Source organism: Dryas octopetala, chromosome 6 (genome assembly GCF_963921425.1).
Source record: "Dryas octopetala chromosome 6, drDryOcto1.1, whole genome shotgun sequence".
NCBI lineage: Eukaryota > Viridiplantae > Streptophyta > Magnoliopsida > Rosales > Rosaceae > Dryas > Dryas octopetala.
The window spans coordinates 9,003,144-9,016,261 of record NC_141371.1 but is presented as its reverse complement, the minus strand read 5'-3'; the positions used below and the strand labels follow the sequence as shown (position 1 = coordinate 9,016,261).

The following is a 13,118-nucleotide window of genomic DNA, read 5'->3' as shown; positions in this document are numbered from 1 at the left end:
TTTGAATAATAAATTTATAAGATAGATATACGCTCAAATATATAATTCACTACATAACATGACAAATAGTATAACAAAAAAACATTACGTTTTTCGTGTTAAAATTAATACCATGGAAGGAATGGTCCCCCAACCCTAAGTTTCTCATTTTAAAATTACCAATTGCTATGAGATTATAGGTGGCATATGTTTGGTGTACATATAATTAAGTGTTTGGTGTTATGGAAAATATTCTTTTGCTACACTATCTCATATGTTTGTTGTCACACTGTGAATTTGAACCATTAATTATATAAATGCATGTTTCAAATTAATCTAACAAGAGAATATTACTCCTTTGTGTTTAAAAATAGCTATGGTGGAAGGAATGGTCCCCCAACCCCTAAGTGTCCCTTTTAAAATTACCAATTGCTCTGAGTTTATAGGTGGCATGAGTAATGTGTTAGGTAACTTAGGTATAATACATAAATATGATATGAAGATTATGATGGATCTATACTTGTACCCAAAAGAAAGAGATGAAGCATAGACAACTCCCTTGCTTGTCTTGTACTGGTCGCTTATTCCTATTCTTCATGTCCATGTGTCAAGCCATTAATTATTTCCTTTTCCTTTTCTGTTTAATTTTCTGTACAAATTTAGATTGGGACAACTGGACCAGTATGGATAAGTTATTGAAGGATACATTTCAAGTACACAAATGGTTAGGCCTATTTATATTCATCACTTTATGTAAATTACATTTTTCTTAAATAAAGATATTTTCTTATTAAATAGTTTGACATGTTATATTATTAGTGTGAATAATTTCTTATTCAAATGCATTTTTTAAATAGATAATTTGACAACTTAATATACTGAATAATTAAATGATGACTATATATTAATTGATCGACACAGTATCTATTGTGCACCCCCATTTCCTACTAGAGAAGAATTTTTAGTAGATGATACTTGGAATAATTATTAATTTATTACTGGCTTTTGCAGCCATACGTGTAAATTGAATTCCAATTACTAATAAACTGTAACCTTTGGAAGCACTCATAGACCATGCCTCAAGTTCGAACTGTCAATCTTTTACTGAACATTATAATTAGGCCAAATTATAAACTACCCTTTCGACACCATGCATGCTTATTAAAGGGTCACATTGAAAACAAAGCAAATGTCTCTGTCGCATCTTCTGTAAAATTAATCAAATAATAAAAGATTTGTGGAAGTTTATAACTTTAATGATTGACAATACTCACTCTTACATGCAAAGTCTCGAACTCAAATCTTTCATTTTCAAATCGTTTGATGGAAAAATAAGTAAAAGATTTATTGCAAATGTTATTTTCACAAATAATGTATGCGGGGGGGGGGGGGGGGGCTAGAAATCTGAAATCTCTGCCATCCAAAATTAACATACTAATATTTGCAAGATAACATGACATGCTTATTGAAATTTAAAGAGACATTTTTTTTTGGCCAAAAAAAAAAGAGAGACATATATGGCATGTCCGACACCTGGTGCAATCTGAATTGATGGTTAATTTGCACCATCACATGTTATCTTTTTACAAAATTAATTTTCTAAATAATTAATATTCTTAGGATCAAAATGCTAGCTCCTACTCTTAACTCTTAAGCATAAAATAGTTAAAAACAAACAAACAAAAGGGTAGGTGGTCTTCTCTATTTAACCATCACCATTCACCATTCACCTGTCATACTCAAGTTTTAAGGTAACGTAATCCTTCTTTAACCGGTGAGTCTATCTTAGTATTACATGTCATTCCACCTTAAACTACAAAATATAATCTTTTAATACTTCCAAGTCCCAGCATAGAAGTGTGTTGTGCTAGGAGTGTAAACTCATAATTAATATGGCTCTTTTGTCTGTATTGTCTCTAATTTAACGATTTGGAAGCCGTAATATTTGTGGGATTGTATTACAAAAAGTCTTGTACTATTATAGTGAACCACTCACTATTTTAGAGAAAATTATTCTGTATAATCGATATATTGACATGTGGTATAATCAGTCTATGTGTTATAATATGAGTGGATGTTATTGATACTATACCCTACTAATACAAACACATCGTCCAATAATATCCTTACATGTTAGATTGGTTATAGCACGTGACAGTATATCGGTTATACTCTATAATTTTTCCTACTTTAGATTGTTATGCCCTCTTATATATTATAAATTGCTATGTTCAATATATTTTTTTATTAATTTTATTAGAATCAAACTCTTATCGTGAATAAATTATTACAAACCATTTCTTAAAAATATAAGTATTTTTTTTTTTTGACCAATTTAAAAATATAAGTATTAAAGGTTAATAAAAGAGTGATCTTCTCTCCAACTATTATTACACATGGCCTATGGACAAGGGGGATAAGGGGACAAGATAAGCAAGACAAAAGTTGATTAGCTACCGGAGAACATTTGGAAAACTTTTAGTCACTCTAGGGGATGAGATTCATGAGAACAGAAGAGCCTCTCAAAGCCTCATATTGCCCACATAATACAGCAACATCAACAGTAACAGCAAAAGCAACATCTCTACATTTACAAATCATATATATATATATATAAATTGGATGACTTTGCTGTGAAGTGGAAACAACACCACCCACCTCCTCTTTTTCCCTCTCTATTCCTGTAAACAATTAAACAACTCCTTCGGTCCTTCCCTTCTTTTGTTTATTTTCTCTCTCTACTCAATACTCCTCCATTCCCATCTCAACCCACCACTATCTCTCTCTCCTCCCTCCCTCTCCCTCTCTCTCTTGCTTCTTCAAAGCTGAGTGCCAAAGCCAGCCAAGAGAGGGAAAAAAATATATTAAAATAATGAGGAAGATTAAGAAAAGTGATGACAGTCACGTCTCACCCTCCAAAACCTTTCCTTGAATCCAACTCTACTCAACATTCACAATCCAAAGAATGAGTCTTTCACAGTCCCAAATATAGTCAAAATTGCAATAAATTAGGAGCAAAAACAAAAAGACTGTTGCTTTCCCTCCCCACAATTTGCCAATTTGGTCCAGAATATGACTGAGGTACTCCAATCCCCATCTCACTTCCCTTCACCTTCAAGCTCCTCCACACCATGTGCACCACCTACACCCAATGATGGGTCATACCCACATGCCCTTATTAACAGTCCCACCCTAGGAGACAGGGTCCAAGTCCATTTGGGTTCAGAGGAAGAGGAAGAAGAAGAGGATTTCGAAGAAGAAGAAGAAGAAGAAGAACAAGGGGGTGGTGGAGAGAGGAAAAGGAAAGAAAGGGATAGAGAGGGAGATCAGGTGTCCCTTGTGGCACTTTTGGTGGCTGCTTTTAGGAAGTCTTTGATTGGGTGTAGTACTACTAGCACTGCTGCTGCTGCTGCTGGTAGAGGAAAGCTCTCTTCAATGGAGATTGGGTGGCCTTCAAATGTCAGACATGTTGCCCATGTCACCTTTGATCGCTTCAATGGCTTTCTGGGTTTGCCCGTTGAGCTTGAGCCTGAAGTTCCCCGGAGGGCTCCAAGTGCTAGGTCAATTTCAATTTTTGGTCTTTTTCATTTTCTTTCATGTATAATTCTGTTTTGGTTGAAGGGTCATAAAAGTTCTCTCCTTTTCTTTCTTAGAATGTGTTATGGGTATCTGATAATTGGTTGAAGTATAATATTCTTTGAATTTCTTCTGTTCTGGGTTTCTGATATATGGGCAAGCTTCATCTTTCTTGAAATTTTTGTCATGGTAAATTGGTAATATCGGTTGGTTTCCATTGTTTTTGATAAACATTGGTCTTGTTGAATTTGTCTGGGAATTCCTGTGTTAGGGTTTCATTTAGTTGTGTTGCTGATAGCTTGATAAGGCATCAATTGATGTTTTCTGGATAGGTTTGAAGCTGCGTTCATTTTCTTAGGAACCCACATTCAGAAGCATCTTGTTCTAATATGCCTTGCTGGAACTTTCAATATTAAATCCTCCTCCTGCTTTAGTTCTGTGTTGGCACATGGCATTATTTTGCTTTGCTTGCTGGGTATGTGTTGTACTTGATTCTGCTCTGGAGCGAGTTTTTCTTTCAGAAAATAGTTCACCAATTATTGGACTTGATTCCATCAGTAATCTTAGCTAAAATAATTTGGTATGCTTCAAAGCATATCTTAAAATTTTCATCCTGAACAAATTCTATATGATGTCCTTGATGTACTGTTTAATTTGAGTACTTTTTTGATGCTATGAGTGAAGATAGATGTGCTTCATTTGCTCTCATTTGTTTTTCTTTTTTTTGAGATTTGGAAAATGTTGGTTGGTGTGAATATTTGTAATGGATATTTTGGATTGTTATGAGTTACTGAGTTGGTGTTTTGTGTTGCTCAAGTGAGACATTAAGAGAATATGTTTGTGTTGCCATTTTCCAAGTATGGCCTGTGATATATATCTAAATGAAATACTGTAAATAAGCACTGGACATGTCAGCCATTTTTCTTTCTAAATGGGACTTCTCAGATGATCTCTTCATCTACTTACCTGATGTGTGACATGTCTGTGCCTATTTATGTGACTTTTTTGAGTTGATTCGGCGTGTTGACTTGAATGAAACAAAAGTTGGGACTGGATGCCCCTAAGTTCTTTATTGATAAAACACTAGTTTGTTGCGTGCTTTTTATTTTTTATTTTTCTGTTTAACACCATGATTTAGGTTACAGTACTATACTGACATTGGTTTCATCTGTATTCTGTAGTGCAAATGTCTTTGGGGTTTCAACAGAGTCTATGCAGCTTTCATTTGATGCCAGAGGAAACAGTGTCCCCACAATACTCATGTTGATGCAGAGACATTTGTATGCGCAAGGGGGCCTGCAGGTATATGATTGTTTATCCTATTTTTCCTTTCTTCCTGAATGTCCAGGGTAGAATGTAATTAGAAAACTACATTATAGGTCCAAAGTTCTTACACAAATTATTTAGTGCAAAAGTCAAAGTTCTTACACAAATTATTAAGTGCAAAAGTTCTTAAGATTTCTTGACCAATTGTTGCATTTAGACATATAAGTTGGGCATTCTGGTATAGTTCAAACTAACTTGAACAAAAACTGAAGTTTACAACTCATACATGTAGGCAGAAGGAATCTTCAGAATTAATGCTGAGAACAGTCAGGAGGAGTACGTTAGGGACCAACTAAATAGGGGAGTTGTACCGCAGGACATTGATGTGCACTGTTTGGCAGGTCTTATTAAGGTAAGGCTTTGCCAAATTTTCATGACTAATCTTCTTCTGTTTATCCATCTTACCATCTCAAAGGTTCTGGTTCATGGGTTGTAACTACTCCATGCCCCCCTCCCCCAATCAACCAAAGGTGAACTCATCATTGATCACTTACTTGCCAACATGACATTTGACGTTCAATTTGATGTCTGGATGCTTTCTTCAGGCTTGGTTTAGAGAACTCCCAAGTGCTGTGTTGGACTCTCTCACACCAGAGCAGGTAATGCAGTCCCAGTCAGAAGAGGAGTGTGCTGAACTTGTTAGGCTCCTTCCCCCAACTGAAGCTGCGTTATTGGATTGGGCAATAAACCTAATGGCTGACGTTGCACAAATGGAGCACATGAACAAGATGAATGCACGCAATATTGCCATGGTGTTTGCACCAAACATGACTCAAGTGAGTGAAAATATATACTGTCTAAAATTTGTAGGAAAAAAAGAATGGAAAAACCTTACTTTCATGCATAGTTTTTGTTATTAATTAGTGACGCCAACACATTCTATATAGTTAGGCAGGATTTTGATGGGTGAGCTCAAATATCATATTTTCATCATCTCTGCATTAGCTTTTTTAAAGGAGGTCAACTGTTACTTCTAACTGTTATTTTTGTTTTGTTCTGGTAAAGATTCTAATTGTTATCCTTAAAGATTGAGATATAGAAAACTGATTAAAAAGAGATAAGAATAGGTGCTACTTGGAGGGAAATTTTATTGTAACCCTTGGTTATCCTATTACATACTTAATATGCTCTAATAATGACCTGAAATGGGTCCAATCATGTCAAGAATCATCTAGGAAAACCTTTATTAATTTGATAACTATGATGTGATAATCTTTGCATCCTGAAATGGGTCCAATGCAATAATCTTATATTGTCAAATGTTGAGGGTTTCCCTTCCTTCAGTATACTGTCATATGTGTAAGCCATTCGATGTAACATCCTCTGTACCTTTTATTTATCACAGATGGTAGATCCTTTGACTGCATTGATGTATGCAGTCCAAGTGATGAACTTCCTCAAGACTCTTATCGTCAAGACACTAAGAGAAAGAGAAGAGTCTTTGGTGGAAACACCCCCTGTCCCCCGCCTAGAGCCTTCTGATGAGGACGGACATGAAAGCACTTTTCAACCATATCTCAGAGAGGCCAACGAGGAAGAGGCTAACAAGGAAAATGAGGATGAGAAAGTATTTGTTGCTGGAGAGCCTGATTTAGAGAGCCCCCCTCACTCTGCACAAGATGACTCTACAACTGAAGGTGGATCTCACACTTTCCTATCTTCTATCAAGAATATCATTCCTGGTGGAAATTGGTCTCTGCTTGATAATTGTCCTTGTGAGGTTGTATCCCAAGTTAACTCATTAACACATGGGCTCCAAGAGGATGGTTCAACAGGTCCAGGTAGAGAGGCTCAAACAAACATTTGGAAGAGCAAAACAGGTCAATCAAGCAGTTCAAATCTGAAGAAGAGATCCAAGAAGGTCACTGAGCAACTAATTATTCAGACTACCGGGCCTGCAGACAAGAGTAAGAGAACTGGGATTCTGAGCCGCATAAATTCTAGGACAGAGCTGGCGGAAGGTTGGCGTTGAAGAGTGTTTTGTGTTGTTTTCAGGTGTTGGGAAGATTAGCCAATTGGTGAAACAAGTCAGGCTTATGTTTCTGTCTCCCGCATGGAAATGTTGTGTATGTTTGTATGATCTCATGTGTGCTTTACATTTGTTTTTGGATGAAGTTTCTTATCCTTGTTTCTTGTTGACATTTCCCTAACCCATTCTAACTCCTACTGTTTTTCAAGTAGAGATTCTTTTTTTTTTTTCTTTTTTTGGCCAAATTCAAGTAGAGATTCAAGTGACTGAAAATCCTTGTTCTTTTTTTTTTTTTTTTCATCTTTTCGGTGAACGAAAATTCGTTGTTTTTGGTTTTGGTGAACGAAATTTCCTTGTTTCACTAACCCCACCTGCCCATTAGCTTGTGACATAGGGCTGAAGGCTTGGAGTCTGCGAGTAGAGCAGCCTGGGTTGAGGACTTGAGGGTTTTGACTCCCTGAATTCTCAACCTATACTAAACCCGAACTCTCAACTCGACTTTATAACTCAAATTACTAACCCGACCAAGGTGAGCTCGGATTCGAAACCCATCAAAAGTCTCTGGTTAAACACAAATGACTCACTAATCCATCTCATCTAAATGTAATTAGTTTGAATAATATTAGAGACACCAATTATTATTCGGTTCTAAACTTCTACATATTCACGTTTATCCCCCATAATTTGCAAAAGAAAAATTGGAAGTTACTTAGTTCCAAGAAAGCCCATCCATTTTGTGCTATAAACGCCACTGAGCCCACGCCCAAACTCCAAACGTTTCTTCCACCTTCCCCGTATTGCTTTCAACGTCGAAGCGAATTCTTTGTTTCTTTTAGCAGCCTCTCGACATTTCCAAAGAATCCAAGCCACTCCCTCGCTTTCTCCTTCTCTCAGTTCTCAAACAACTCCTCCTTTTGCTATTCTAGATTGGTAGTATGCATGTTTTTACTCCAACCCAGATCGTATTCAAGAATGAATTTTCGTTGCCTCCAAACCAATTTTTGCTCTGCTCCATCTCCTCTGCACCCCCTGCAACTCCCAACTCGCATGTATGTATTTACCACACAAAATTCAATAGCTTTCGATGATTTATCAGATTATTATGTTAGATTTCCATCTTAGAAATTATGGGTTTTGCAGGGAAAGTCATTTGTGGTACGTTTTGCCTGAGGAGGTGAAGAGTGAAACCCTTTTGAATCGATATTTTGAGCTTCTGTCACTGTCTGAGAAAGACAATGTTTTGCGTATGCGTGGTGATGAGCTCAAAAAACGAGCCTTGCTTGCCAGAGCATTGGTTCGCACTACCATTGCTAGATATGTAGGTCCTCTCATTTGTTTTGCTTATGCAAGTAGAACATGAGTGCTTGTGTTATTTATGTGGTTACATGTGATATCTAAACATTATTGTTTAATACTAGATCAGACAAGTCATGGGGTTGATCCAAAATCACTCAACTTCAAAAAGAACAGTCATGGGAAGCCTGAGGTATGTGTTTTTCTTACCCATTGGCTTGAGTTTTCATATCATCATTATTTTTTTAGCTATTTTTTCTTTTTGGGTGCACATTTTAATGTTTCTTATGGCATATTTGAGTAGGTGGAGTGGCAAGTTGCAGATGACTGGCAGCCACCACCATTGCATTTCAACATCTCACACACTTCTTCCTTAATAGCTTGTGGAGTAACTGTGGATTCACCCGTAAGTATTTGGAGTTTATGGCTGTTATATGTGTGTATGTACAAATATTGTTGTTGAAGACATAATGATTTTGAACTGAGGTGATTTGATACTCTAATTTTAGATTGGTATCGATGTGGAAGAGAAGCAACGGAAGTTGAAGAACCATATCTTAACTTTTGCTCGACGGTACTTTTCTTCTCATGAAGTGGAACATTTAACTTCTATTTCGGACATTGAAATTCAGCGTCAACAGTTTATAAAATTATGGACTCTCAAGGTCTGTAAGACTGCTTAAACATTGATAATGCATCACATTACTTGAACAGTTAAATTGATACATTCTTCTGGGTTTACATGGGAAGTTCTAAAACCTGTTAGCATTACACTGTCAATATTTGCTACAAGCTTTTTGTTGTTAACCGTCATTACCAGTACACAAACCTTTTTACCTTCAAAAAATTGAAAAGTAGAAGGGATAATTGACGAAAACATTTGAAAATAGGTGGAGAATCCATCACTTTAATGTGAACTCTAGAATACACTGGAAAAGCATAACTTCTCTTAGTTGAACTTTGAGAGTGGCTTGTAGTTTACTTTTTTCTCAAGCTTTTTCTTATTGCTTTTGATCCCATTTCCAGGAGGCATATGTGAAAGCATTGGGGAGGGGCTTCTCTGCTGTACCCTTTAAGACCTTTACCATTCGATTGAGGGATGCACCGAAGAGAGGTGTCCAGGTTTCTAGGGACATAGATCCTGAGGTATGTCAGTGACTTAACACAGAAGTTTTATGCAACATATGGAGGCTTTCATGGTATCAAAATCATAATACATGTGTTATAGAGTCCACAGTTAAACATGGCTGTTTAGTATGCTATTGATTTGGCTATGAGATTGTGAGCAGGTATTATGAGCTGTAGCATAGAGAAACTATGGTGTACTACATTCTTCTAGAGTTCTCAGTGCTTCATATCACTAAAATATTGCTAGACCCTCTCCCCAATATAGCTTATGCAAAAATTACTTCTGGTCTAAAATGTTGATCCCAAATGCAGTTGACATTTTCTTTAAGAAGTTTTGGCCTCCCTCTCATTTTTCAACTATGTTGTAGATATCCGAAATAAGTGTTGAATCGTTTGGCCCCGAGAATCTCACAAGCAAATGGAAATTTTCGCTTCTAGAGTTGGCTGGTTCTCATTATGCTGCCATTTGCATGGAAAAGCATGAAACCGTTGGAGGTGGGGAGTCTTATCCTTTTTCTTTTCTTAAATGAAATTTATTATTGTGGATTAAAATGAACTGATGGAAAATTTTTTTCTAACACTTTTATATTTTACTATTTGCAGCCAAAGAAAATGTTCCCATAAAATTGACAGTGCGGAGAACCATTCCATTTGTTGAAGATGAATGTGTTACAGGAACTGATGCAGTTGTACCGATTTGATTATAGGTGGATTAATTAATTGTTTATAACCGATTTTATTACTTGGAACTTATGTCTGAAACACAAGGTTCCAGATCATGTAATATTTGAGCAATTGAAAGGCAAATGTTAACTTTCTTTCTATGAGCATTGCACCAATCTCCATTGTTTGTTTGGTGTAAACCATTATTTTGTTTGGAGAAATGTAAATAATTTACCTTTTTTTAATTGACCACCTGAAGAGTATTTAGTTTTCATGCCAGGCACCTCAAAAAACTGTAGCGAAAAGGTTGGAACTTGGAAAGTATACATTGTAAAGCATTTTAACCTGTGCCACCTTTCGACCAAAACATCACAGCATATTTTTTAGAGCTGCATAATAAGAAACTGTCTTTTTTTTGGCCATGCATAATAAGAAACGTCTAAAACATCAATGATATGATGTAATTTTACTCACAGCATTCATACAAGAAATCTGTACAAACTGAGGGTTAGTCTTGCCTCTAGCAACTCCGAAAGAATGATTCATAAACTATATTAAATATGTAAATTACATAAAGGGGGAATTTTTCTCCTGAAGACTGGTGGGAAATTAACCTTGCACTTTTGACTAGTTTGTACTTTGAATTAATGTATATCACAAGAGAAGCTCCATGAACCCACTAAATTGGGCATGGGAATCATCAGAATGAGTTTTGCTCATCACTTGCAGAAAACTTGTAAACTTTCCCAAGAGAGAAGATAATGGTGAATCAAGAGATTATCAATTCAAGGGATTTGCTACCACCTATAGTGGGAGGGGAGCCCTACTAACCTGAGGGCATGAGGGCGTGCTAAAGAACACCTCGCCCACCTGGCTAAACTTTCGTCGTACAACCAATCACTTTAATGCCTTGCTTAGTTACAAGTGCACACTACCAGGCTCAGCTCAAAAGAACGAGTTCAGACCCTTATCCTTTGACATTGTGTGTTCAACAGCCAAAAGCCAATAAGTGATAAAATTCTTGTAAGACGGCCACCTTCAATTTAAGTATCTCAGGATTTTGAATCCAAAATCTCCCTTTTAGTTTCAAGCTTTCGGAAACTTAAACCAATCTTGACACATTGCAATGCACAATTTGCAGCATGCTGGGAACAATTTGGATTCTTTTTCACCAGGGCTTGCTGATTTTGAGATAGCTGTAATGGGTATCACCAGTAGTCTTTACAAGAACAGACCCCATTCCTGAAATGGTGAAAACGAGTCGCATCTCTGACAACAAACTGACGATCCACGATCTTGCTAACCAATTTTATAAACAAGTGACAGTCTCCACACACCCTCAAGTTCTTTATCACTACGATCTCAGTCCCTGGTTCAGTGTTTAAGAGACCAAATGCGATTGCCAACTTTTCACTGTGCACACCAAGTCCAATTAATTGTTCTTCGTTTCTTCCTCGATTATTCTCATTGGACCGACAAGGTTCCTTCACCAAAGTTTCTAATTCATCCAACATCCTATATATTTCCTCAGTTTGACAATGGCTTTTATCGCCAGCCAAGAAAACATGAACTCTTCCTTTACATTCAACATAGCTACACCCTGGCTCCTTTTTGAGATGCCTCTCCCTCATCATAACTCGAACCTTTAGAACCCCCTCTAGATTCTTTGCATCAAAGTATATATTCGACAACAACACATAATAACCAATATTGGTTGGTTCAAGCTCGATGACACGTTCAAAAGCTAACTCTGCTAGTTTTACATTCTTATGAATTTTACAGGCACCCAAGAGGGCTCCCCATACTGCACCATCAGGCTTTACCTGCATCGACTCAATTAGTTCCTTGGCTTCCTTGAGTCGACCTGCACGGCCTAAAAGATCTACCGTGCAAGAGTAATGCTCTGGACCGGGTTGCAACCTATGTCTCTTCTCCATTGTGGCAAAATACTCCAATCCCTTATCAGTCAGTCCCGCATGGCTACATGCAGACAAAACAGTCACAAACACTGCTTTGTCAGGTCTAATTCCAGCCGCAATCATTTTGTCAAAGAGCTCCAATGCAATCTCTCCATGTCCATGCATCCCATACCCACCTATAATTGCTGTCCAAGAAACTAAGCTTTTTTCAGGCATGGCATCGAAAATAGCATGAGCCTTCACCAAGTTACCACACCTAGCGTACATATTAACCAGAGCATTATTCAAATACGGGTTGGAACCAAATCCACACGAGTCTATCCGTCGTTCTACCTCGCGGCCAACACCAATTGCACCAAGGTGAGTGCAAGACGATAGAACACCAACAAGTGTCACAGGGTCAGGAAAAACACCACACGATTCCATCTCCCAGTACAAGTTCAAAACTTGAGTAGCAAGCCCATTTTGTGCATACCCAGAAATCATTGCATTCCAAGTAATCAAACCTTTTTCAGGCATTGCATCAAACAGCTTCCTTGCACGGTCAACCGACCCACATTTCACATACATTGTAAGCAAACAGTTCCCCACAGACAAATCAACGTCGAACCCCCACTTAACACTAGAACCATGAAGGCACATCCCAAGATCCAAATGCACCGGAGCCGCACACCCAGGAATCAAACCCAACATCGTAACCGAATTAACCGCCACGCCCGCCTCCCTCATTCGTCGAAACAATGAAACCGCATCAGAAAATCTCGAATTCGAAGTATGCCCGGATATTAAAGCATTGTAACAAACAGTCAGCTTTCTCGAGTAGGCATTTTCATCAAACACTCTGCGTGCATCGTCAACCAAATAACACTTACAGTACATGGAAATCAAAGAAGTTTGTACAAAGGGTTCGGGTTCGCACCCGGATTTGACCACGTGGCAATGGAGCAGTGCCCCGGTCAAAGGGAGCGAGAGGGCGGCGCATGATTTGAGAGCGAAAGGGAAAGTGAAAGCGTTGGGTGGGTGGCCAAAGCGGAGCATTTGGCGGTAAACAGTGAGAGCTTCGAAGAAGAGGCATTGCTTTGACAGCTCTCTTAAGCGACCGTTCCATGGAGATGGAGTGGTGGGGGTGGTCATGCTCGTCGTTGCCGGTTGCTGCAACCATTTTATGCTTCAGTTTGATATTTTGGCGGGGGCCTCATTGAAACGGTGCGTTTTACTCCAACTGTCAGAAAGAGTGTGAAACGGTCCCTTTGAGATCTCTAGCC

General features: G+C 37.9%; 3 protein-coding genes across 4 annotated transcripts; 2 read left to right on the top strand and 1 right to left on the bottom strand.

Annotated features, from left to right (window-relative positions):
• Positions 1 to 2,645: 2,645 nt before the first annotated feature.
• On the top strand, positions 2,646 to 7,022 carry LOC147282088 (rho GTPase-activating protein 1-like). Its single transcript, XM_086246649.1, has 5 exons — positions 2,646 to 3,539; positions 4,737 to 4,857; positions 5,114 to 5,233; positions 5,427 to 5,657; positions 6,227 to 7,022. Exons 1-5 carry the CDS (start codon positions 3,052 to 3,054, stop codon positions 6,851 to 6,853), a joined length of 1,587 nt encoding a protein of 528 aa, XP_086102775.1. The 5' UTR covers positions 2,646 to 3,051; the 3' UTR covers positions 6,854 to 7,022.
• A 448-nt stretch (positions 7,023 to 7,470) lies between these two features.
• On the top strand, positions 7,471 to 10,137 carry LOC147282087 (4'-phosphopantetheinyl transferase superfamily). 2 transcript variants are annotated; one of them, XM_086247803.1, is made up of 8 exons: positions 7,471 to 7,899; positions 7,973 to 8,168; positions 8,274 to 8,336; positions 8,448 to 8,549; positions 8,653 to 8,808; positions 9,170 to 9,289; positions 9,640 to 9,766; positions 9,875 to 10,137. In XM_086247803.1, the coding sequence occupies exons 1-8, from the start codon at positions 7,790 to 7,792 to the stop codon at positions 9,970 to 9,972; spliced, it is 972 nt and encodes a 323-aa protein (XP_086103929.1). In that variant the 5' UTR covers positions 7,471 to 7,789; the 3' UTR covers positions 9,973 to 10,137. The 2 variants fall into 2 exon arrangements, with proteins under 2 accessions (XP_086103929.1, XP_086103930.1); XM_086247804.1 differs by having other exon boundaries at positions 7,991 to 8,168; positions 9,875 to 10,125.
• A 298-nt stretch (positions 10,138 to 10,435) lies between these two features.
• LOC147282086 (Pentatricopeptide repeat (PPR) superfamily protein) lies at positions 10,436 to 13,055 on the bottom strand. The gene has a single exon (XM_086246648.1). It carries the CDS (start codon positions 12,985 to 12,987, stop codon positions 11,143 to 11,145), a length of 1,845 nt encoding a protein of 614 aa, XP_086102774.1. The 5' UTR covers positions 12,988 to 13,055; the 3' UTR covers positions 10,436 to 11,142.
• Between the last annotated feature and the right edge of the window lie 63 nt (positions 13,056 to 13,118).